Source organism: Rhinoderma darwinii, unplaced genomic scaffold (assembly GCF_050947455.1).
Source record: "Rhinoderma darwinii isolate aRhiDar2 unplaced genomic scaffold, aRhiDar2.hap1 Scaffold_734, whole genome shotgun sequence".
NCBI classification, from domain to species: Eukaryota; Metazoa; Chordata; class Amphibia; order Anura; family Rhinodermatidae; genus Rhinoderma; species Rhinoderma darwinii.
In genome coordinates, this window is record NW_027464296.1 from 191,642 (window position 1) to 218,363 (window position 26,722).

The window sequence follows — 26,722 nt, forward strand, 5'->3', positions numbered from 1 at the left end:
GGAAATATCTGCCATGGCCGTGGGATGAAGAAGAGCCCAAACCTACATCAAGCCATCTGTGTGAGGATCTGAAGGAAGAGGAGGTCAAGAAGGAGGAAGGAGAGGCAGAAGAGCGCAAGGAGGAGCAAGTGCACGAAGACCATGAGGAGGAAGACAAGGAGGAGGAAGACAAGGAGGAGGAAGACAAGGAGGAGGAAGACAATGAAGTGGAAGACATGGAGGTTGATGAGAAATCAGACAACGAGGATGAGGAAGAAGAGAGTGTGGTTGAAGAGAAAGAGGAGGAGGAGGTAGAGAAAACGGTTAAAGAGCAAGAAGAAACCAAGGAAGAAGTCAGCATGGCGATGAGAAGAATTCAGTGTCAGACAGGAAGAAGAAAGAAAAACCGCCAGCATTCCTTCCTCCGTGATATGATGAAGAACATCAGAGGGAAGAGGAACATCATCTGGACCATCCTCCTCAGACCAATGAGAAGATGAAGACTTGTATGGAAACATCTTAACTGTTATTACATCAACAGCAACGACAGTAATATTAATAATATGACAATAATAATATTAATAATTGTTAGATTAAAAAGGTCAGTCATATTAATATTGGTAGCAAGAGTGTACTAATATTAGAAATAGTATAATAATAAGAGAGTAATAACAAAAATAATTATATAATAATAGCAGCAGCTTTGATCCAGGGTTCTCGGACTGATCGCCTTTTCCCGGGGTCAAGAAGGAATTTTCCCCCTGTGACACGAATTGGCTGAATGTGCCCAGGGATTTCGCCTTCTTCTGGATCAACAGCTTTAGGAATAGGGACTTAGATATTAGTGATAGCAATAGTAGTATCATTATATTATTATTAACAACACCAAAGTAATACTAACAATATAAGAATTAAATGTAATTTCATTATAATTTAGGTTAATTACCTATAATAATTAGTAAACTGTAATAGGAATTAGCAGCTTTGATCCAGGGTTCTCGGACTGATCGCCTTTTCCCGGGGTCAAGAAGGAATTTTCCCCCTGTGACATGAATTGGCTCAAATTGTCCAGGGTTTTTCGCCTTCTTCTGGATCAACAGCTTTAGGAATAGGGATATAATAAATATAAATAAGAAAATAACAATAAAAATGTTAGTAATATTAGTAGTTATATAGTAGTAATAAGATTATATAAAAAATAGAATAAACTCATTAAAAAAATAATTATAGTATAGTCTTATTAAAAATGTGCAATAGAAATATCACAATAATAATAATAATAATAATAATAATAATAATAATCTAATAATAACAAATTAATATAATAATAACATATTTAGGTAAATTAACTATAAAATAAAGTAAACTATAATATTTAGCAGCGAGTTTGATCCAGGGTTCTCGAACTGATCGCCTTTTCCCGGGATCAAGAAGGAATTTTCCCCTTGTGGCATAAATTGGCCGAATGTGTCCAGGGTTTTCGCCTTCTTCTGGATCAACAGCTTTAGGAATAGGGATCTCATAGTGTTAGGGTAATAATGATAGCAGTAATATAATCCTAGTAATATTATATTAGTAATTATAGGGTAATAATGGTAGGAAATAAATTACAATTTATAAACATAACTTTGAGTCTTCTCCTTTTTTTTCTCTTGGAAAGTACTGATTCTACTTGCTGGCAGGGAGTCTTAAAGGCAATGTTACCTGGGAAAATGTATACAAAATGACGGTACTCCAGAAGGAGGAAAACTGTCTGTCTAGTGCCACCTATAGGTGACTATTCTGTAACCTAATGCCCGAAAGTTTCTAGAGACTTGAAACAAGATTTGGGTTAATAGCCAAACTAGAGTCACCCTATTGTAGACAGCACAATTGAGTGAGATTCCTTTAAAGCAGCTCTGGGAAGGTACCTATAGGTGGTCCTATAGAGACAGCTTGCCCTTTTTTCCCCCGTAATGAATAAAAAAAAGTTACCTGTGGTAGGTTAGCAATAGGTTGGGGACAGATGTTAGATAGCATAGCTGCAAGATCAGACTACATAGTGTTTACTTGTAGTCTGTTACCATGGAGACACAGGCCTGACATAAAACGACATTCTTAATCAGGACTATTTGCAAAGTTGCTTAATTTTACATTTTAGATGCTTTGGGACAGTACAAAAAATAGTGGTAAAGGTGTACATAGCCTTTAAACTCAAAATATCCGCATATTTATTATAATCCTAATATTTATTAGTTCTAGTTTTAGCTTTAAACATTTAATTTTTAGGGCATCAAACTTCTATAAAGAATTATTAAATAAAATATTTTTATAGAGGATGCAGCTTTGTTTTTTTTGATACAGAGCTCCATACATATAGTTCTAGAGGTCAATAATGCAATTCTTCAGCCACCACTAGGGTCTTACCATATACAAATGTATACACCTCCAAATAAATAAGTGCAAAATATGCTCCCTCTAGTGGTGACTTTAGGCAGCTAGAATTTAATCACATTAAAGGGGTTGTCCACTACCGGTCATCAGTATATGATCTGTGGGGGTCTGACACCCGGGCCCCAGACCGATCAGCTGCTCCGGCTGCATGCAGGCATCAGATGTCATTGCACAGTATGCAATGTATGGGGCTGGAAGCAGTTGGCTCCATACATTGCATAGTGGCCGAGCTGCAGCTCTGCTCCTATTCACTTGAATCTGCCGCTATTTCGTGACCGGAGCCATCTGCTTCCGGCATGGACGTCCGGTGCCCGCAGGCAGCCGTAGCAGCTGATCGGTGCGGGGTCTGGGTGTCAGACCCCCACAGATCATATACTGATGACCTATCCATTGGATAATCTGTCTGGTAGTGGACAACCCCTTTAAGGGTAATTCAACAAAACAGCCCCCTTTGTAAATGTATCCCCTGGATATCCAGCTGCTTAAACTACCCACGGTCACCTACAGTCAGTACATGAGTCAGTATAACTAGAGGTACAATTTAAAGGGGCTTTTAAAGTGGCCTGATTTGGGTCTGCAATAAATTAGCGGACCACCCAGGGTTACAGTCTATAGAAGGTTCCTTTAGTAAACTCTGCAGAAAAAAAAGAAGTAAATTTGTATGGGACATAGGAGCCTGTAGATGCAAAATGCCTGGGGCCTTAAGCCTTCTCTTTAATAATCTTTTCCAACAAAGTTGGAAGCTACAATTGTCATAAATGTCTTGTGTGCTGAAGGATTAAGATTTCGCTTCACAGGAACGAAGAGGCCGACACCTGAAAAACAACCCTATATCATTATCCTCCTCCACCAAACATTACAGCTGGCACAATGCGGTCAGGCGGGTAACGTTCTCCTGGCATTAACCAAACCCAGACTCGTCCATCAGACTCCAGATAGAGAATCGTGATCCATCACTCCACAGAACAGGTTTCCTCTTCTCCAGAGTCCAGTGGCGGCGGCTTTACACCACTCGATCTGACGCTTGGTGTTGTGCTTGGTGATGTAAGACTGGCATGCAGCTGCTCGGCCCCCGTGCCATGAAGCTCCCGGGGCAGTTTTTGTGTGGATATTAATGCCAGAGGAGGTTTGGAGCTCTGCAGTTATTGAGTCAGCAGAGCGTTGGTGACTTTCATGCACTATGTGCCTCAGCCCTCGGCTCTGTAACATTACGTGGTCCCCACTTCGTGGCTGATTTGCTGTGGTTCCTATAAGCTTCCACTTTACAATAATATCACTCACAGGTGATGGTGGAATAACTTGGACGGATGAAATTTCATGAACTGACTTGTTACATCGCTGACGTCCTATTGCGGGACCGCGCTGGGATTCAGTGATCTCTTTACAACGACCCGTTCTATCACAAATGTCTGTAAAGACGACTCCATGGCGAGTGCTGGATTTTATACACTTGTAGCAATGGGACCGATTTGAATTTAATTAATAAGAGGTGTGTCCCAATACTTTTGTCCATATAGTGTATCTTACGTCTTGCTGCCAGATACTACAGGACGCCTTCAGATGTATTTTTGGTGTCCATGCATGACATGCTTTGGCAGTATGAGAGGAATTACACAATATTCGGCAGGTGGTTTTAATGTTCTGGCTGATCGGCGTCTGACCCCACATGGAGCTGTAATATGAAGGTCTGAAAAGCCCTTTATCATATGTAAGGATTCATGTAATCAATAGAAAAAGGTTTGGTTTCACCGCATCTCATTCTAGATCAATATGGTAAAAGCAGATATCCAGTTGTGATCTGAAAAATAACCTGAGTGACTACCTAGGGGTAATACCCACCTGCTATATATAGATATGTTATTTATATGTATGGAGCTTCTAGCTCTCCTGGAATCCCCATAGTCACTTGGTTCTACTGGCTGCCATTCTTCCTGATGTTGAATTTCAATATTTTCCCATAGGCCCCATGCACACGAACATAAAAAAGCCTTCAATTATGGCCCGTAATTACGGCCCATAATTACGGGCCCATAGACTTCTATTGGCCACGGGTATGCGTACGGGAAGGTGCCCGGGCCATTGAAAAATATAGAACATGTCCTATTTCAGGCCGTAATAACGGCACGGGCAGGCCCATAGAAGTCTATGGGGCTTCCGTAATTACGTGTGACGTCAGGTGACGTCAGGGGATAGTCACTGTCCAGAGTGCTGAAAGAGTTAAACATTCGGCAGTAACTGTTTCAGCACCCTGGACAGTGACTTCCGATCCCAATATAGATCAACCTGTAAAAAAAATAGACGGTCATACTTACCCAGAACTCCCTGCTTCTTCCTGCAGTCCGGCCTCCCGGGATGACGATTCAGCTCATGTGACCGCTGCAGCCAATCACAAGCCAATTACAGGCTGCAGCGGTCACATGGTCTGCCGCGTCATCCAGGGAGGTCGGGCTGCATGTCGAAAGAGGGACGTGTCACCAAGACAACGGCCGGGTAAGTATGAATTTCTTTTACTTTTACTATGGAAAGGGCTGCCCCTTCTCTCTACCCTGCACTGCTAGAGAGAAGGGGCTGCCGATTAGTGCAATTTTGAAGCGAAAACGTGCCCATAAATACGGGTGGAAAACTGGTGTCCTTTTGTACCAGTGACGCTTCCGTCGATGAAAGGCGCTGACTGACTGACAGGGAAAGTCATCCTGCCCAGCCAATCAGCGCCTTTCATAAACGCTGCGTTCAACCCCCTGGAGACCTGTGCAGGAGAGAGCAGATCTCCATGGCTGCCGGACGGCGTGGGAGCGGGAATAAGGTGAGTTTGAAATGTTTTTTTTTTTTTTTTAATTGTAATAGAAGTGTGGCTGTATCTGTGGGGGGGGGGGACTTTGTCTACACAGGGGACTTTATCTACGGGGGGTGTCTATCTACAGGGGTACTATATCTACAGGGCTGGGCTATATACAGGGGGACAATATCTACAGGGCTGGGCTATATACAGGGGGACTATATCTACAGGGCTGGGCTATATACAGGGGGACTATATCTACAGGGGGTGGGCTATATACAGGGGGACTATATCTACAGGGGGTGGGCTATATACAGGGGGACTATATCTACAGGGCTGGGCTATATACAGGGGGACTATATCTACAGGGGGGCTATATACTGGAGTGGGCTGTCTATAGAGCACCATATACAGGGGTGGGCTATATAGTATATAGCCCCCTGTAGATATAGCCCACCCCTGTATATGGTGCTCCATAGATAGCCCAGCCCAGTATATAGCCCCCCTGTAGATATAGCCCAGCCCTGTAGATATAGCCCAGCCCTGTAGATATATTCCCCCTGTATATAGCCCACCCCTGTATATAGCCCACCCCTGTATATAGCCCCCCTGTGTATAGCCCACCCCTGTAGATATAGCCCCCCTGTGTATAGCCCACCCCTGTATATAGCCCCCCTCTGTAGATATAGCTCCCCTGTGTATAGCCCACCCCTGTAGATATAGCCCCCCTGTGTATATCCCAGCCCTGTGTATAGCCCAGCCCTGTAGATATGGTCCCCCTGTAGATATGGTCTCCCTGTAGATATGGTCCCCCTGTAGATATAGCCCACCCCTGTATATAGTCCCCCTGTAGATATAGCCCACCCCTGTATATAGTATCCCACAAATAGCTCCCCCAATAGTGCTCCACAGAAAGCCCACCCCTGTATATAGCCCCCTTGTACATATAGTCAACCACTGTATATAGTGCTCCACAGATAGCCCACCCTTGTATATAGTATATACAGGGGTGGGCTATCTGTGGAGCACTATATACAGGGGTGGACTATCTAGTGGAGCACTATATACAGGGGTGGACTATATGTACAAGGGGGTCTATATACAGGGGTGGGCTATCTGTGAAACACTATATACAGGGGGGGACTATATGCGGAGCACTATATACAGGGGTGGGCTATATCTACAGGGGGGCTACATACATGGTTGGGCTATCTGTAGAGCTCTATATACAGGGGTGGGCTATATCTACAGGGGGCTATATACAGGGGTGGGCTATCTGTAGAGCACTATAGGGGAAGTTATTTGTGGGACACTATATACAGGGGTGGTCTATATGGGGGCACTATCTACAGGGGGCTCTATGGCAGGCACTATCTACAGGGGGCTCTATGGCAGGCACTATCTACAGGGGGCTCTATGGCAGGCACTATCTACAGGGGGCACAGTGTGTGTGTGGGACACGGTGTATGGTGCTATTATAATTAGAGGTGCAGTGTTTGGCGCTATTATATTTAGGGGTGTAGTGTGTGGTATAATGATAACTTTATATTTATTTATAGGTGCAGAAATGTTGGAAAAGTGAGAAGCTGAAGACATGTGAGCGGCAAACTGCAGAAATGGGCAGTGACCGGGAGAAGTCATCATAGAGGTCTGGACCGGATGGAGAAAAAGAACTAGAATCTGAGACGTCACCGGTGAGTCACCTAATGTAAATGTTCACTCTGCCTCTAATCAGCACTGTAGTCACTGTATGATCTGCAGCGAGATGATGGTGGTGTGATTATGATAGGATTTATTTTTTGTGAAACAGCATCTCCCAGCATATCCTCACCATTGTTCTGGCCATGCTGGGAGCTGTAGTTTTACGCCGTACACACCTGTACGGCAGGGGTTGCACTGAATTGAGCTGTATTTGTGCTGGTGTTGTATATATGTACTGAGCTTGGTTCTGGTGTTGTGTATAGAACCATATTGCTTGTGAAATGTACAAATAATTTTATGCTCGCGTTACATAAAAAGAAATGACTCGTTGATTGGTAGAGAAAACAAACACGGCGAGGGGGAAGGAGATATCGGGAAAGAGGTTGAGGGGGGGGGGGCGCCAAACTGAATCTTTGCCCCGGGTGCTTGAGAACCTAGCTACGCCTCTGCTGTATGGCACTATTCACCTGGGCAGTGTGTGTAATATGTATGTTGGGGCTATGTGATGTTATCTGACCGCTGTATCTACTGTCTGATTGCGGTATACACTTATCTGAAGGGAGCCGCTTGGGTAAGGATCTGTAACAAGCACTCTGGTGGGCGATCAGTGGCAGGCACTCTGGGGGGCGGTCTATGCCGGTGTCTGAGGAACTACATGGAGCTTTTGAGCCTGTTGTCCTGGGTGGAGATCTCCTAAAATTTGAATCACCATTCCAGGGAAATTTTAAGCCCTACCTCGATCCACCCAGGAACACCCACAGACCCTCCCATAAACGCCTATTTTGGGTCACAATTGCATAAACCCTTGAGAGCTGTTTTGTGGGATAACAGGGGTGGTATGAACATCTTCTGGGTGTGGGCCGATTTGCCTTTTAAATCTTTGCCACGGGTCCCACAAAGTTGTTAAAATGACCCTGCATGTGGCAATAGAGCCTAGTGTAACAGTAAAGTAGTACAATAACCAATTCATAATGTATCTGTAACATTTATCTATTGAATGTTGTAACGGGGCCTGTGGATAGAGAGACTGTCATAGGGCCTACAGAGGATGGTGGGAACCCACTGTGTCATCAAGGGTCACATGGGGCTAAACCAGATAGCGGAATCTAAGGGAACCCCAGGTATTCACTACATCCCAGAGAAGTCTCCCTTAGCGATGGCCGTCGTTATGGTAAAGGAACAGCAGACGAATGCCGGGTTAGGTATAGCATAGACCGGCAGACGAGCACGGTTGGTAAAGCCAAAGGTCAGGGCAGGCGGCAGAGGTACGCCACGGGTCACTAGGAAGGTCAGGACAGGCAGCAGGCAAGGAGAGTCAAGGTAAAAGCTGAGGTCAGACACAGGAAAAACAAATAATTGATCAGATATCACTAGCAAGCTAGGAGGATCCAAATTGCTCAAGCAATGGTGGACAGGGGGAGGTTCCTTTTATACCCTGGGAGAATTAAGTAGTAGGTGCACGCTGGCCCTAAAGACCGGCGGAGTCAGCAAGCGCACGCAGTAGGTAGTGTATGAAACACAGAAGGAGAGAGCAGCATGGGATGCCGCAATTAGAAAAGAGTGAGGCAGGAACGTGGTCTCCACCAAGAGCTAGAGGATGCCATGGAGAGGTCAGTATATGACGACGGGGAACAGTGGGAGCGGCGGCCATTACAACTGTAATCCCCATCTACTATACATATAGATGTTAGCGTTTTACTCTTTACAAACATAAAAATCCAGCATACACTTGTATAACTTGGAGATCTTTCTCCTTATCACAGAACTATAACCTAAACCTATAACTCCTGTCCAGAAGCGGTATATGGTATTACAGCCCATTCCCATTAAAGTAAATGGAACTGAAGTGTAATACTAGATACAGACCATGAACAAAAGTGGCGCTGTTTCTGGGCTGTGTCTGGTATTACAGCTTATTCCCATCCAAAAGAACGTATTACCGGATAAAACCATTAGACAAGAGGGGCGCCGTATCTGGAAAAAATCCAGACCCTTTTTCTAATCTTGGACAGCCCCTTTAAGGGAACACTTCAGACAACACTGATAGACTGTGTTAGACTAAATCCACACCCGTCGCATATCCAGAAAATCCTGGTGCGAATTTGCTACCCAAAACAGTGTGCATTAGCCGCTGCAGATTTTCCCGCGAATTTCACTTAGAAGCTAAAATAAAGTAAAACACTTTAGACTTTGTAGCTGCTCGGACCCCGTGCCATGAAGCTCCTGGGGCGTAGTGCTTGTGCAGATATTAATGCCAGAGGAGGTTTCGTACTCTGCAGTTATTGAGTCAGCAGAGCGTTGGCGACTTTTATACACTATACGCCTCAACACTCGGCGCCCGGCTCTGTAACTTTACGTGGTCTGCACTTCGTGGTTGTGTTGCTGTGGTTCCTAGAAGCTTCCACTTTACAATAATATCACTCTCAGCTGATGGTGGAATATCTAGGAGGGAAGAAATATCACGTACTGACTTGTTACATCGATGACGTCCTATTACAGGACCGCGCTGGGATTCAGTGATGTCTTTACAATGACCCATTCTATCACAGATGTCTGTAATGGCGACTGCACGGCGGGTTCTGGATTTATACACCTGAGGGACTGAAGGAAACACCGGAATTCAATGATTAAGAGCTGGGTCCCAATTTTTGTCCATATAGTGAACCTCCGATTACATATTTGATGTAGACTCAAAATATACATGTTAGAGATGAATTCCAAAAATACGATTTATTGGTAATTCGCCTTCCATTACTCACCACTGATATCATCTATATTATCCGTCATTACTTCTATGCCGAGAATCAGATTTATGATTTCATTACTTGGGATGGGAAGTAATGCTCAAAAAAAAAAGCTGTGTGAACATGTCCTAAAGGTTCCCAAACACATAACATAAAAAAGTCTGACGACTATCTAATGTGTATGGGGGTATCGACCGACAGCCATTGTATGTGTTTGGGCAGCCAGAGGTATTTTTATTTCTTTTTTGATATTCTCAACACCTATAAAATCTAGATTACTGGATTTTTCATGGTTTTGGTTTTGGATTATCAAATTGTCATGGGTCCTCCAGGGACATTTCAAGGATATTTTTCCCATGACAGACCATATTGATTATACAGGATATAAAATAAAACTGCTCAGCGGGGTCTGACCACCCGGACCTCCAACAATCTTGTTGATGGGAGTTAATGAGCGATAAGGAAACAGGTTTTGTTTGGGTTCCCAATGCCTGGAGCAACACTGGAGCGGCAATTTTTTTGGTGATAAATCGAATCAATAAGCCATAAAAGTATGTAATGGGAAAAGAGATAGATAGATAGATAGATAGATAGATAGATAGATAGATAGATAGATAGATAGATAGATAGATAGATAGATAGATAGATAGATAGACTTGTTGTTCTTGCACTCCTCCCACTCTGCCCTGGGTGATTTTAATCAGTTCAATGCTGGATCCTACCATCCCCAGGTATATATGTAGGCTTAGTCCCAGTTCTGGGTGTATGTGCAGCGTAGGTTCCCACCTTACAGAGGTCGCCTTGTCGTGGCAGGTGGGCTAACACTTTTTGATCAAAATGTGCACTAAGAACCTCCCTATTTGTAGGTAGATTTAGCTTTAGTGCATATCTATTTATATTTAGTGGTTTAGGTGGCATTAGTGTTGCAGGGTGCTGTCGCCATTTTTTTATATCTGCTAGATAGATAGATAGATAGATAGATAGATAGATAGATAGATAGATAGATAGATATGAGATATAAGATAGATAGATAGATAGTTAGATACAGGGGCGTAACTAGGAAAGACTGGGCCCCATAGCAAACTTTTGACTGGGGCCCCCCCTCCCCTAGGAGTCACACAACCCCCCGCCTTGTAGATAGTGCCTTTTTTACAGCCCCCCCTGTAGATAACGCCATACAGACCCCCTGTAGATAACGCCATACAGCCCCCCCTGTAGATAACGCCATACAGCCCCCTTTGTAGATATCTACAGTGGGGACTGTATGGCGTTATCTACAGGGGGGACTGTATGGCGTTTTCTACAGGGGGGACTGTGTGGAGTTATCTACAGGGGGGACTGTGTGGCGTTATCTACAGGGGGGACTGTGTGGTGTTATCTACAGGGGGGACTGTGGCGTTATCTACAGGGGGGCTGTGTGGCGTTATCTACAGGGGGGACTGTGTGGGGTTATCTACAGGGGGGACTGTGTGGCGTTATCTACAGGTTGGACTGTGTGGCGTTATCTACAGGGGGGACTGTATGGCGTTATCTACAGGGGGGACTGTGTGGCGTTATCTACAGGGGGAACTGTGGCGTTATCTACAGGGGGGACTGTGTGTCGTTATCTACAGGAGGGACTCTATGGCGTTATCTACAGGAGGGACTCTATGGCGTTATCTACAGGGGGGACTGTATGGCGTTATCTACAGGGGGGACTGTGTGGCGTTATGTACAGGGGGATGTGTGGCGTTATCTACAGGGAGAGGGCTGTATGGCGTTATCTACAGGGGGGTCTGTGTGACGTTATCTACAGGGGGACTGTGTGGCGTTATCTGTGTGGCGTTATCTACAGGGGGACTGTGTGGCGTTATCTACAGGGGGGACTGTGTGGCGTTATCTACAGGGGGAGTGTGTGGCGTTCTCTACAGAGGGGGCTGTATGGCGCTAACGCCATACAGCCCCCACTGTAGAGGACACCATACAGCCCCCACTGTAGAGAACGCCATACAGCCCCTCCTGCAAGGAACGCCATACAGCACCCCCCCTGCAGGGAAAGCCATACAGCGCCACCCCCCCTGCAGGAAACGCCATACAGTGCCCCCCCCCTGCAGGGAACGCCATACAGCGTCCTCAACCCCCCCACAAAAAATGTGTCCTACAGTGTTGTTGTGTCCTACAAATAACATGCATCCCATATCCACAGGATAGGGGATACATGTGCGATCGCTGGCATTGATAGGGAGAACGGGGGACTGAAAGTCCCCCCAAGTTCTCCATGACTAACCTCTGACTTACGGTGTCTGTGTCGGCAGCTCAATAAAAATGAAAGGAGCGCTGGTCACGCATGCGCACAAGCGCGACCGGCGCTCCATTCATTTCCACGGAGCTGCCGACACAGAACCCGGAAGTCCGAGGTTTGTGATAGAGAACTTCAGGGAACTTTCAGTCCCCCGTTCTCCCTATCAGTGCCAGCGATCACACATGTATCCCCTATCCTGTGGATAGGGGATACATGTATTTTGTTAATGGCAGAGCGGGGAGATACCTCCCTGCTCTGCCGTAGTATTCAGTGGCGTCCCGCTGTAGCAGCCATAGCGGCTGCTAGCGGAGGCTGCGGCAATGGTGGGGGCCCGTGCCGGCGGGCGACACGGGCCCCCTCATGCCACGGGCCCTGTAGCAGCTGCTACGGCTGCTACAGCGGTAGTTACGCCACTAGATGGATGGATGGATGGATGGATGGATGGATGGATGGATGGATAGATACAATGAAGGAAATAAGTATTTGATCCCTTGCTTATTTTGTAAGTTTGCCCACTGTCAAAGACATGAACAGTCTAGAATTTTTAGGCTAGGTTAATTTTACCAGTGAGAGATAGATTATATAAAAACAAAAAAGAAAATCACATTGTTAAAATACTAGAAAAGAAGAAAAAACACACGGCGCCACATAGTGCAATTATCCGGAGGTCAAAAAACAACAATAGATGCTAGGGTGATTTGCACTCACCTAGTTGGGTTATGCTGACCAGGCATAACACTGTTGGAGGGTGTGGAACGATCTCCAGGGAGCACACTGCTATAGAGATGCGAAGTCAGGAGACACACCCAAGGTGTGTCCAGCCAAATGCGATCTGTAGCTGCTGCCAAGGTCCAAGGGCCGGTGAACGTAGGTTCATGGCCTGATGAAGACGCAATTCCTGCGTCGAAACGCGTAGCCTACCATTTTCCCATCGTTAATAAACATCCTTATTGATATTAGCAGCGCCTTGCATCGGTCCCCTTTTTTTCTATACTTTACATTGTTAAAATGATATATATTTATTTGCATTGTGCACAGAGAAATAAGTATTTGATGCCTTTGGCAAACAAGACTTAATACTTGGTGGCAAAACCCTTGTTGGCAAGCACAGCAGTCAGACGTTTTTAGTAGTTGATGGTGAGGTTTGCACACATGTTAGATGGAATTTTGGCCCACTCCTCTTTGCAGATCATCTGTAAATCATTAAGATTTCGAGGCTGTCGCTTGGCAACTCGGATCTTCAGCTCCCTCCATAAGTTTTCGATGGGATTAAGGTCTGGAGACTGGCTAGGCCACTCCATGACCTTAATGTGCTTCTTTTTGAGCCACTCCTTTGTTGCCTTGGCTGTATGTTTCGGGTCATTGTCGTGCTGGAAGACCCAGCCACGAGCCATTTTTAATGTCCTGGTGGAGGGAAGGAGGTTGTCACTCAGGATTTGACGGTACATGGCTCCATCCATTCTCCCATTGATGCGGTGAAGTAGTCCTGTGCCCTTAGCAGAGAAACACCCCCAAAACATAATTTTTCCACCTCCTTGCTTGACAGTGGGGACGGTGTTCTTTGGGTCATAGGCAGCATTTCTCTTCCTCCAAACACGGCGAGTTGAGTTAATGCCAAAGAGCTCAATTTTAGTCTCATCTGACCACAGCACCTTCTCCCAATCACTCTCAGAATCATCCAGATGTTCATTTGCAAACTTCAGACGGGCCTGTACATGTGCCTTCTTGAGCAGGGGGACCTTTTGGGCACTGCAGGATTTTAATCAATTACGGCGTAATGTGTTACCAATGGTTTTCTTGGTGACTGTGGTCCCAGCTGCCTTGAGATCATTAACAAGTTCCCCCCGTGTAGTTTTCGGCTGAGCTCTCACCTTCCTCAGGATCAAGGATACCCCACGAGGTGAGATTTTGCATGGAGCCCCAGATCAGATTTTGTATGTCTTACATTTTCTTACTATTGCACCAACAGTTGTCTCCTTCTCACCCAGCATCTTACTTATGGTTTTGTAGCCCATTCCAGCCTTGTGCAGGTCTATGATCTTGTCCCTGACATCCTTAGAAAGCTCTTTGATCTTGCCCATGTTGTAGAGGTTAGAGTCAGACTGATTCATTGAGTCTGTGGACAGGAGTCTTTTATACAGGTGACCATGTAAGAGCTGTCTATAATGCAGGCACCAAGTTGGTTTGGAGCGTGTAACTGATCTGGAGGAGGCTGAACTCTTAATGGTTGGTAGGGGATCAAATACTTATTTCTCTGTGCACAATGCAAATAAATATATATAATTTTGACTATGTGATTTTCTTTATTTTTTTTTATATAATCTATCTCTCACTGGTAAAATTAACCTAGCCTAAAAATTCTAGACTGTTCATGACTTTGACAGTGGGCAAACGTACAAAATCAGCAAGGGATCAAATACTTATTTCCTCCACTGTAGATAGATAGATAGATAGATAGATAGATAGATAGATAGATAGATAGATAGATAGATAGATAGATAGATAGACATCACTAACAATGAAAAGACCTCAAACCCCACACACCTCACTACACCCAGGAGAAAAACCCCTTTACCCAAGGTCAGACCAACAGAGGCAAAAGCCATGGAGGAAACCCCCTGCTTCACACAGAGACATGCAGGGGAGAGACATGGAGGAAACCCCCTGCCTCACACAGAGACACGCAGAGCAGAGACATGGAGGTAACCCCCTGCCTCACACAGAGACACGCAGAGCAGAGACATGGAGGAAACCCCCTGCCTCACACAGAGACACGCAGAGCAGAGACATGGAGGAGATAAAGACCCTGCTCAGCACTCTATGTAGAAAACTAATGTGACTGTACAACACGAGAACATCTACAACACATCCAGCAGTCACATCTCCAGCCCGTCCTACACAGTGCCGCTCATTACAAGGTATATGGACACACAATGACGTCCTTTATAATTAGCAGCTGGAATATTCAAGGCCTCAACGCCTCAGCCTTTGGATGCAAAACTAACGATCCCAGACTTCAACCAAAGACTGAAAAATATTGATATACAAATCCTCCTGCAAACATGGACTAGGACAGAGAATGAGTCCCTGGTGCCCACTGGATACAGGGAAATCTCTGTCCCCGCCCTGAAAAATAAAAACATCAAGCAGGGCCGGTGTTCAGGAGGAATATTAGTCTGGTACAAAGAGGAGCTCCATGAGCAGATCAAAGCCGTGAAGCGAGGAGACAGCCACATCTGGATAAGAATAGGCAGCTCCATCCTCACCTCTCAGTCTGACATATACCTCTGCGCAACGTACATCGCACCGCCAGAGTCCCCGTACTCCAACCCAGACAGCTTTGAGATTATACAAAGGGAAGCCGCCCATTTCCAGACCCTGGGCAGCATTCTCATCTACGGACTCCTCAATGCAAGAACGGGGAGAGATAAAGACTACCTGACCAATGATGGAAACATCTTGATCTTTGGAGCAGAGGCCGACTGTCATAACTCCCTACAGAAAGAGAAAAACAGCTATGACAGCACCGTCAACAAAAGCGGGAAAAAACTACTGAATCTATGTCGAAGCTTAGGTCTCCACATACTGAATGGCCGCACCAAGGGAGACTCTTTAGGAAGGTATACACTAAACTTCCATGTAGGCAGCATTGTAGTAGACTATGCCATCACGGACATGGACCCTGCCAACATTGGCGCACTCATAGTCACTCCACAAACGCACCTGTCAGATCACAACCAATTACTTCTATACATCAAATCCACAAACAAACCATCTTCACAAAAACCACATCAAACCGGCCTCTTCAACCTGCCGCCATCTTTTAAATGGTCCAAAACGTCAACTATAAAATATAAAGAGACAATCAACAGACTAGAAATGCAGGAGATGCTTCACAACCTCTACAACAAGTTGTATGAGACCAGCCCAGGAGGGGTAAATCAGGCCTTAAATTACCTCAATAATATATTCTATACCATGGCAGAGAAGTCCGACCTGAAAAGATGTGACTACAAGAGGCCACAAGAAATACATCCTAACGGTTGGTTTGACCGTGAGTGCAAAGAAGTACGGAAAACCCTAAGAAATGCCTCAAATAAGAAACACTGAGACCCAAACAACACCGGTCTGAAGGAGGCCTACAGCAACATACAGAGGCAATACAAGACCATCCTCCGAAAGAAAAAACAAAGGCACATCTCCATCAAACTTACCCAACTCCAAGATGCCCTCCATGAGAACTCGTTCTGGGAATTATGGAAACACATGGGCAAAAATTGCAAGAAAAACAACCTTCATATTCAAAATGGCAACATCTGGCTCCAATATTTCAAGGACCTCTACAAAGATATCCCGAAAGAAGAACAAAGCCAAGAACAAAAACAAATAATATCAAAATTGAAGGCGATGGAGGAAACACTGAAAGATTCTCAAAACCCCCTGGACGCACCAATAACACTGCAAGAAGTAACAGAGAGAACCGCAGACATAAGGTGTAAAAAATCCAGCGGCCTAGACGGAATTTCACCAGAAATTATAAAACACAGCTCGCCAGAAATACAGGCCGCAATAGTAAAACTATTTAATATGGTGCTGAATGCCGGCTACTTCCCTCAAATCTGGAACCAAGGCCTTATAACACCAATCCACAAGAGTGGGGACAGGTACGACCCAGCCAACTACCGAGTGATATGTGTCAGCAGCAACCTGGGGAAACTGTTCAACACCATCATGAATAAGAGAATCCTCAGCTTCCTCACCCAGCACAATGTCCTCCACCAAAGCCAAGCTGGGTTCATGCCAAACCACCGCACCACTGACCACATCTACACCCTGCGCAGCCTCATCAAGAGCCACGTCCACAATACAAAGCATGGGAAGATTTACGCCTGTTTTGTGGACTTTAAGAAGGCCTTCGACTCAGTGTGGCACCCGGGCCTATTCCTGAAACTGCTGGAGAGCGGAATAGGAGGTAAAACCTATGACGTCATCAGAAGCTCCTACACAGAGAACAGATGCAGCGTGAAGGTGAACGGGAGAAGAACGGCTGATTTCCAGCAGAGCCGAGGAGTCAGACAGGGCTGCAGCCTCAGCCCAACGCTCTTCAACATCTACATCAATGAACTGGCCACAGCTCTGGAATCCTCCTCAGCACCAGGTCTCACCCTCCATGACACCCAGGTGACATTTCTGTTGTATGCAGATGACCTTCTGTTGCTATCGCCAACCGAGAAAGGTCTCCAAGACAACCTGCAAATCCTTGAAAAATTCAGCTCCACGTGGGCACTACCCATCAATGCAAAGAAAACCAACATCATGGTGTTCCAGAAGAGAAACTCAAAGTCCCCCAGGAACCCGACCTTCACACTAAATAACGCCACACTCACAGCGACAGACAGGTATACCTACCTGGGCCTAGAAATCAACCAATCAGGAAGCTTTAAACAAGCCATCGAGATTCTGAAAGACAAGGCGTGCAAAACCTTCTATGCCATCAGAAGAAAACTCTATCACCTCAAACCACCAGTAACGGTCTGGCTGAAAATCTTTGACTCCATCATCTCCCCAATCCTCCTGTATGCCAGTGAAGTCTGGGGTCCGGACACATACCCAAACTGGTCAAGGTGGGATTCCAGCCCAACAGAAATTTTCCACCTAGAATTCTGTAAACACCTTCTCCAAGTCCATCGGAGCACCACAAATAGTGCCTGTCGGGCAGAACTGGGCAGATTCCCACTACACCTCACAATCCAGAAGAGGGCGCTATCATTCTGGGCCCATCTACACAGCAGCAGGCAAAGTTCCTATCACCATAAAGCCTTGCTACACCAAGGGGTCGCAGGTAAACCAGGCCCCCCAGAACATCTCACCCTGACCCGGCCTGAAGAAAATGTCACTCAGCGCGGCCTCACAAAAGCCGAAATCAAGGAGACAATAAACAAAGGCCAAGAGGAGTATATCAGTGACTGGAGGAACGACATAAATACATCCCAGAAACTGACAATATACCGGAGTCTACAGCGAGAATATAAACTGGCGCCATATCTGGAGAAACTGCCAAACCCCAGAGACAGACAGATCCTGAGCCGCTACAGACTGAGCGCCCACAACCTGCTCATCGAATCCGATCGCCACAGACAGACGTACAAGCCCAGGGAGAGCCGACTGTGCCAACAGTGCCACCAGGAGGCCGTGGAGGATGAGGCCCACTTCCTGCTGCACTGGTTCAAATACTCAGCAGTGAGGGACACTCACTTCAGGAGACTCTCTGATCTCTTACCGGACTTCAGCTCCATGGAAGAGGAAGAGAAACTCTACATCCTGCTGGGTGAAGAGGAAACCACAGTGGGCAAAGCGGCACAATATGTCACTGCATGCCATAGACTGAGAGAGACATGATATGCCATGGACTTGTATAACCCCGACCCTAGATGTGTCCCTATCCCTCAGTCCCTATCCCTCATTCCCTTACTTCTTACTTGCTTTGGCAATGCTAATATGTATTTGGTCCTGCCAATAAAGCTTCTTTGAATTGAATTGATAGATAGATAGATGAATGAATAGATAGATAGATAGATAGATAGATAGACAGATAGATAGATAGATAGATAGATAGATAGATAGATAGATAGATAGATAGATAGATAGATAGATAGATAGATAGATAGATAGATAGATAGATATGAGATAGATAGATAGATAGATAGATAGATAGATAGATAGATAGATAGATAGATAGATAGATATAATATGTGACTCCAGCGGCCGGTACATTATATATATATATTAGGATTGTACACAGATATTATCCAGTCTTATTTGTTTTGGCTTCTGTACTTTACAATTATCCCTAATAAGTGGCGTTCTGCCAAGGAGTTATCCCTGTGTGGCACCTGCCCCTTACATGCCCACTCCCTGCCCGCTGGCAATGTCCTAATTATTTAATAGACGGAGCATTATGTTGGCTCAGCCTTTTACAACAATCACTTACACGCTTCTGATCTGCCCCATCACATCACACCCCGGGATCCTCATTACATTGTTTTTTACATGTTTTTGGTACAATGTTTATATTAGGCCTCATGTAGACGACTGTAGCCATGTGCACGGCCGCGATTTTCGGGTCGGCCACGGAGTGACAGCTGCGAGCCGCCCGCATATCGCGGGCCGTGAACATGGCCGCGGCCATTATTTTTAATGAGCCCAGACCGCAGAACAGGCCGTAATAAGGCTTGCCCTTTCTCTCTGCTTTCCTTAGGCCCCATGCACACGAACGTGCTTTTGCGGCCGCAGTTCCCCTGAAAATCCACGGGAGAATTGCGGCCCTATTCATTGCTATGGGGCCATGCACACAACCATAGTTTCCACGGTCCGTACATGGCCCAGGAGCCCGGACCGCAGAAAGAACGGGCATGTCTTATTACGGCCGTCTTCTGCGGTCCAGGCTCATAGAAAATAATGGCCGTGGCCATGTGCACGGCCGCGATTTGTGGGCGGCTCGAGGCCTTATGTTTTTGTTTTTTTCTGTTTCTGGAAAAGCTGGGTGAGAACGACGGCCTCCATAAGGGTTGTTACCCAACTTGCCTAGACCCCTGAAGGGTAAACCTACCTAATAATGCAGCAGTATAACAGCAGGGGCAGGGTCACTGTATAATTAGGCAGACTTGTCATTCAGGAGACTGGGAAAGCTGGGTGACAACCAGTACAGCTGCCATTACAGCGCACATAGGACTTGTCACCCAGATTTATTATGTTCCTGAATGGTAAATCTCTCTGATCGGCAGCACAAATGTTTCTGTAAGAATTTATGGGGCCTCATAGCAAAGAGAAAAACAGCGCCCCCTTCTGATGCTGGATGAGACCATGACACCCCTGACCACTTAGCACAGAGGGTCTCGCTGCTTATTTGCCGTCATCCGACTTCCATTATCATTTACAATAAAATGATAGAAATAAACCAAACACTGGAATGATAAAGAGATGGAAACCCCGAGATCTGATCACCCCAAATAACCTGCTCAGGAAGGGGTTAAACTGCAACGTCCATTAAACAACTGTGATTTCAGATATCAGTTCCTTCATGGCACATTGATAGTTAATAATATGTCAAATTATAAAAGAAATGTCCTGATACAGTATAGAAAATGATATAAACTCTAATCCCAATCCCAATATTAAGAGAAATATAACCCGTCCCTGCAGATTATCTCCACAGCTTCATGTTATAAGCAGAATTATAGCAAACATATCATAAATGCAGTCTCGTGAAATAAGAGTCATGTCCCTTTAAATTTACTGTTACATACATCACTGAGCAGCAGCCAATGGGATCGCTGGATTTGAAACAACAACCGCTCAGTGGTCCTCAGTGTGTTACAGGACAACGGCGAGTGAAGTTGGACGTCGGTGAGTTCCCCCATAATGTGATATAACTGACCCCCATTTATCTCATCTCCCATGATGCTTCATTCATGTTATTAGGAATTTATCATTTACCCCAAATCCCGGATTGTCTGTGAGTTTCCAGAAATAGGGGAGATCTCCTGACACAGCAGACAAGGCCCCCACAAAGTGTGCTGGAAACCACCACGAGGGGGAGCTGTCACATTGTATTTAAATTACCCCCAATAACTTCTATATAACCTGTATAAAAATGGAAATTGTGAGCTCCCCCTAGTGGTGGCCGCAGGCAACCAGCATTTTATCATTTATTCTATGGCTGTGTGATGGGAAGCGTCTGCTGGAACTGGTTATATAGGACCCTCTGCTGCCAGTAATGTTTATTAGGGCCCCTCTGCTGCCAGTAATGTTTATTAGGGACTCTCTGCTGCCAGTAATGTTTATTAGGGACCCTCTGCTGCCAGTAATGTTTATTAGGGACTCTCTGCTGTCAGTAATGTTTATTAGGGACTCTCTGCTGCCAGTAATGTTTATTAGGGACCCTCTGCTGCCAGTAACGTTTATTAGGGACTCTCTGCTGCCAGTAATGTTTATAAGGGACCCTCTGCTGCCAGTAATGTTTATTAGGGACTCTGCTGCTAGTAATGTTTATAAGGGACTCTATGCTGCCAGTAATGTTTATTAGGGACTCTCTGCTGCCAATAATATTTATTAGGGACTCTCTGCTGTCAGTAATGTTTATTAGGGACTCTCTGCTGCCAGTAATGTTTATTATGGACTCTCTGCTGTCAGTAATGTTTATTAGGGACCCTCTGCTGCCAGTAATGTTTATTAGGGACTTTCTGCTGCCAGTAATGTTTGTTAGGGACTCTCTGCTGCCAGTAATGTTTATTAGGGACTTTCTGCTACCAGTAATGTTTATTAGGGACTCTCTGCTGCCAGTAATGTTTATTATGTACTCTCTGCTGCCAGTAATGTTTATTAGGGACTCTCTGCTTCCAGTAATATTTATTAGGGACCCTCTGCTGCCAGTAATATTTATTAGGGACCCTCTGCTGCCAGTAATATTTATTAGAGACTCTCTGCTGTCAGTAATGTTTAATACGGACCCTCTGCTGCCAGTAATGTTTATTAGGGACTCTCTGCTGCCATTAATGTTTATTAGGGACTCTCTGCTACCAGTAATATTTATTAGGGACTCTCTGCTGTCAGTAAAGTTTATTAGGGACGCTCTGCTGCCAGTAATGTTTATTAGGGACTCTCTGCTACCAGAAATGTTTATTAGGGACTCTCTTCTGCCAGTAATATTTATTAGGGACTCTCTGCTGTCAGTAATGTTTATTAGGGACTCTCTGCTGCCAGTAATGTTTATTAGGGACTCTCTGCTGTCAGTAATATTTATTAGGGACTCTCTGCTGCCAGTAATGTTTATTAGGGGCTCTCTGCTGCCAGTAATATTTATTAGGGACCCTCTGCTGCCAGTAATGTTTATTAGGGACTCTCTGCTGCCAGTAATGTTTATTAGGGACCCTCTGCTGCCAGTAATATTTATTAGGGACCCTCTGCTGCCAGTAATGTTTATTAGGGACTCTCTGCTGCCAGTAATGTTTATTAGGGATTCTCTGCTGCCAGTAATGTTTCTTAGGGACTCTCTGCTGCCAGTAATGTTTATTAGGGATTCTCTGCTGCCAGTAATGTTTATTAGGGACTCTCTGCTGCCAGTAATATTTATTAGGGACCCTCTGCTGCCAGTAATATTTATTAGGGACCCTCTGCTGCCAGTAATATTTATTAGGGACTCTCTGCTGTCAGTAATGTTTATAAGGGACGCTCTGCTGCCAGTAATGTTTATTAGGGACTCTCTGCTGCCAGTACTATTTATTAGGGACTCTCTGCTGTCAGTAATGTTTATTAGGGACTCTCTGCTGCCAGTAATGTTTATTAGGGACTCTCTGCTGCCAGTAATGTTTATTAGGGACTCTCTTCTGCCAGTAATGTTTATTAGGGACTCTCTGCTGCCAGTAATGTTTATTAGGGATTCTCTGCTGCCAGTAATGTTTATTAGGGACTCTCTGCTGCCAGTAATATTTATTAGGTACTCTGCTGCCAGTAATGTTTATTAAGGACTCTCTGCTGCCAGTAATGTTTATTAGGGATTCTCTGCTGCCAGTAATATTTCTTAGGGACTCTCTGCTGCCAGTAATATTTATTAGGGGCTCTCTGCTGCCAGTAATGTTTATTAGGGATTCTCTGCTGCCAGTAATATTTCTTAGGGACTCTCTGCTGCCAGTAATATTTATTAGGGGCTCTCTGCTGCCAGTAATGTTTATTAGGGATTCTCTGCTGCCAGTAATGTTTATTAGGGACTCTCTGCTGCCAGTAATGTTTATTAGGGACTCTCTGCTGCCAGTAGTAATGTTTATTAGGGACACTCTGCTGGCATTATGTGGGGGCATTGCTGCCATTATTTTTAATGAGGGCGGTCTGCTGGAACTGTTTATAGGGTCACTCTTATGACGCTGTAAATGGGGACTCTTTGGTTGATGTTTTGGGGTGTATTCTGTACTTGTGAATGGAATTAACATAGACAAAATATTATACATATATCTTTATAGGGCAGCAATGAAATCCCATATAGCATATGTATTTGTGTCCAGTATTACCTATATTCCTCCTCCTATACGGCTACAAATACCAGTACAGGCCACACTCCAATGTATTATCACTGTCTGTATATATATATATATGAGAGTACAAAGCCCAAAATACAGTAAAATCCACCGTGGAGAATGTTACATGAAGATTTCCAGAGATAAATGTTCTATAATGTCAAGATGTAAGAAATAAACAGCGCAGAAAACGATGATCGCTCATGATAAAGAGATTCTCCCACCAGAAACATTTCTCACCTATACACCGGAGGGGCCATACATGTTTAATCACTGCCGGGACCCCCACGATCAATAGTACTGGGGTCCCCAGTATCCGTTTCTCCAGAGGCATATTGTGAAACTCCTGGGGCCCAGTGTGATATTTATAACAGGGCCCCCATCTACTATGTGATGTTTGTCATACTGGTGTCTTCTTTTTTAGCCTCTGGTCCCCTCAGGCATCAGGGTCTGGGTACTACTGCTACCTCTGCACCCCTATAGCTACGCCCCTGCTCTCCTCCACAACCGGACGACCGCAGTGTGGAGGAGATTGTTAGAAAAGATGCAGCCGCACACTGACACCTCATACAAGATCTATGGGAGCTATAGGACCGCCAAGCGCTGCACTGCCCAGATTATGGCACTGCGCGGTCTGTACTTGTGCACTGCTATTCCTTATGGGTCATAGATCATGTGACATGAGGCACCAATCACAGGCCACAAACTTGAAGGTACCGTATGCAATTGGCGTCCCAAACAATTAATTATTCAACTCAGAATTTTGTATCGTTTTAGATTAAAAAAAAATATATATATATTTTTGGACATTCACTATTAATACGTGTGGAAAGTTGCAGGATTTTGGGTCTTTATCAGATCGGGGAATACATCTCTTTTTTGTGTTTCAGATTGTGATTTGAATTCTACAGTTCAGGACGGGTACAGGATGGCAGCGGGCAGCAGATCTCTGGAGGTCAGTGGCTTCATTGTCCTGTTTTTTCCTTCCCTGTGATGGACATGTAGCAGGAGACTTGGATCCAGCAGGAGAGGTCCATGTGGCCGGCTGTCCACTCAGACAAGTAGCGGCTTATTGAGTACGAGCCCCGGACAGGTAACAAGTCCACAAATCACCGGCTGCTCTTTTGTAAAACTGACCCCTTGTCCTTCTGTCCATTCCTGAGGAGGGATAAGTGGTCACTTACTGGATTCTCTTCTCTTTAGGACATCTATCGGCAGCAGGAATCCGCTTTTGGACTTAGACCCTTCATAAGTGAGGTTTTTTTTAAATAATTAGACTTTACCACAAGAAAGTGATTAATAGATGATCTCAAAATACAGTAAAATTCCTTTGTATCTGATAATCCCGAAAATGTGGTCATTTAGCACAGAACTGTACTATAATGTGGAAGACTGCGCAGAGAGAACCAGTAAGGAAATTGAAGATTGAAACTAAGATTTCTCTACTTTTCTATGCCCGTCCAATAATCCAGAATATTTTAAAATAAAGCACCTGTCATGTTCCATTGATGACAGATTAAAGGAATATTTTTGTAATGTTATCTTATGGTTAATGGTGTCGTTTTATGACTGATCCCATTATCTGGTTGTTTCTCTCTTCAGCTTACCCCAGCACCACGGAGGAGAGAGATCTACAGCGCCTGATCTACTGCACGAAATTCTTACCATCCCCAATCTTCAAGATGGAGGTCAGTGATCATACTGGTTATTATGGTCTCTCTATAACAGATTTATCCATGTTCTTTCTATAGATGGAAAAATGTTATTGGAACGTTTCAATAGACAATTGACTGAATATTTTATCTTCTTAGCGCCTCATGCCAACGAACCGCGAAGCTCAGAGGAAATATCTGCCATGGCCGTGGGATGAAGAAGAGCCCAAACCTACATCAAGCCATCTGTGTGAGGATCTGAAGGAAGAGGAGGTCAAGAAGGAGGAAGGAGAGGCAGAAGAGCGCGAGGAGGAACAAGTGCAAGAAGACCATGAGGAGGAAGACAAGGAGGAGGAAGACAATGAAGTGGAAGACATGGAGGAGAAAGACAAGGAGGAGGTAGACAATGAAGTGGAAGACATGGAGGTTGATGAGAAATCAGACAACGAGGATGAAGAAGAAGAGAGTGTGGTTGAAGAGAAAGAGGAGGAGGAGGAAGAGAAAACGGTTAAAGAGCAAGAAGAAACCAAGGAAGAAGTCAGCATGGCGATGAGAAGAATTCAGTGTCAGACAGGAAGAAGAAAGGAAATCCGCCAGCATTCCTTCCTCCATGATATGATGAAGAACATCAGAGGGAAGAGGAACATCATCTGGACCATCCTCGTTAGACCAATGAGAAGATGAAGACTTGTATGGAAACATCTTAACTGTTATTACATCAACAGCAACAACAGTAATATTAATAATATGATAATAATAATAATATTAATAATTGTTAGATTAAAAAGGTCAGTCATATTAATATTGGTAGCAAGAGTGCAGTAATATTAGAAATAGTATAATAATAAGAGAGTAATAACATAAATAATTATATAATAATAGCAGCAGCTTTGATCCAGGGTTCTCGGACTGATCGCCTTTTCCCGGGGTCAAGAAGGAATTTTCCCCCTGTGAAACGAATTGGCTGAATGTGTCCAGGGTTTTCGCCTTCTTCTGGACCAACAGCTTTAGGAATAGGGACTTAGATATTAGTGATAGCAATAGTAGTATCATTATATTATTATTAACAACACCAAAGTAATACTAACAATATAAGAATTAAATTTCATTATAATTTAGGTTAATTAACTGTAATAATTAGTAAACTGTAATAGGAATTAGCAGCTTTGATCCAGGGTTCTCGGGCTGATCGCCTTTTCCCGGGGTCAAGAAGGAATTTTCCCCTTGTGGCATGAATTGGCTCAAATTGTCCAGGGTTTTTCGCCTTCTTCTGGATCAACAGCTTAGGATTAGGGATATAATAAATATAAATAAGAAAATAACAATAAAAATGTTAGTAATATTAGTAGTTATATAGTAGTAATAAGATGATATAAAAAATAGAATAGTCTCAATAAACTAATAATTATAGTATAGTCTTATTAAAAAATGTGTAATGGAAATATCACTATAATAATAATAATAATAGTAATAATAATAATAATAATCTAATAATAACAAATTAATATAATAATAACATATTTAGGGAAATTAACTATAAAATAAAGTAAACTATAATATTTAGCAGCGAGTTTGATCCAGGGTCCTCGAACTGATCGCCTTTTGCCGGGGTCAAGAAGGAATTTTCCCCCTGTGGCACGAATTGGCTGAATGTGTCCAGGGTTTTCGCCTTCTTCTGGATCAACAGCTTTAGGAATAGGGACTTAGATATTAGGGATAGCAATAGTAGTATCATTATATTATTATTATTAACAACAAAAAAAGTAATACTAACAATATAATAATTAAATTTCATTATAATTTAGGTTAATTAACTGTAATAATTAGTAAACTGTAATAGGAATTAGCAGCTTTGATCCAGGGTTCTCGGACTGATCGCCTTTTCCCGGGGTCAAGAAGGAATTTTCCCCCTGTGACATGAATTGGCTCAAATTGTCCAGGGTTTTTCGCCTTCTTCTGGATCAACAGCTTTAGGAATAGGGATCTCATAGTGTTAGGGTAATAATGATAGCAGTAATATAATCCTAGTAATATTATATTAATAATTATAGGGTAATAATGGTAGGAAATAAATTACAATTTATAAA

At 44.2% G+C, this 26,722-nt stretch overlaps 1 protein-coding gene across 1 annotated transcript in view; it reads left to right on the forward strand.

Moving 5' to 3' along the window:
- The first annotated feature begins 215 nt into the window (after positions 1–215).
- The window catches only part of LOC142729739 (uncharacterized), a 48,556-nt gene continuing 22,049 nt past the window's right edge, over positions 216–26,722 (forward strand). The window contains exons 1-5 of the mRNA XM_075849320.1: positions 216–360; positions 23,874–23,938; positions 24,187–24,235; positions 24,586–24,671; positions 24,795–25,034. Of these exons, the coding sequence (XP_075705435.1) occupies positions 216–360; positions 23,874–23,938; positions 24,187–24,235; positions 24,586–24,671; positions 24,795–25,034 (585 nt within the window). The remainder of the gene's footprint in view (positions 361–23,873; positions 23,939–24,186; positions 24,236–24,585; positions 24,672–24,794; positions 25,035–26,722) is intronic.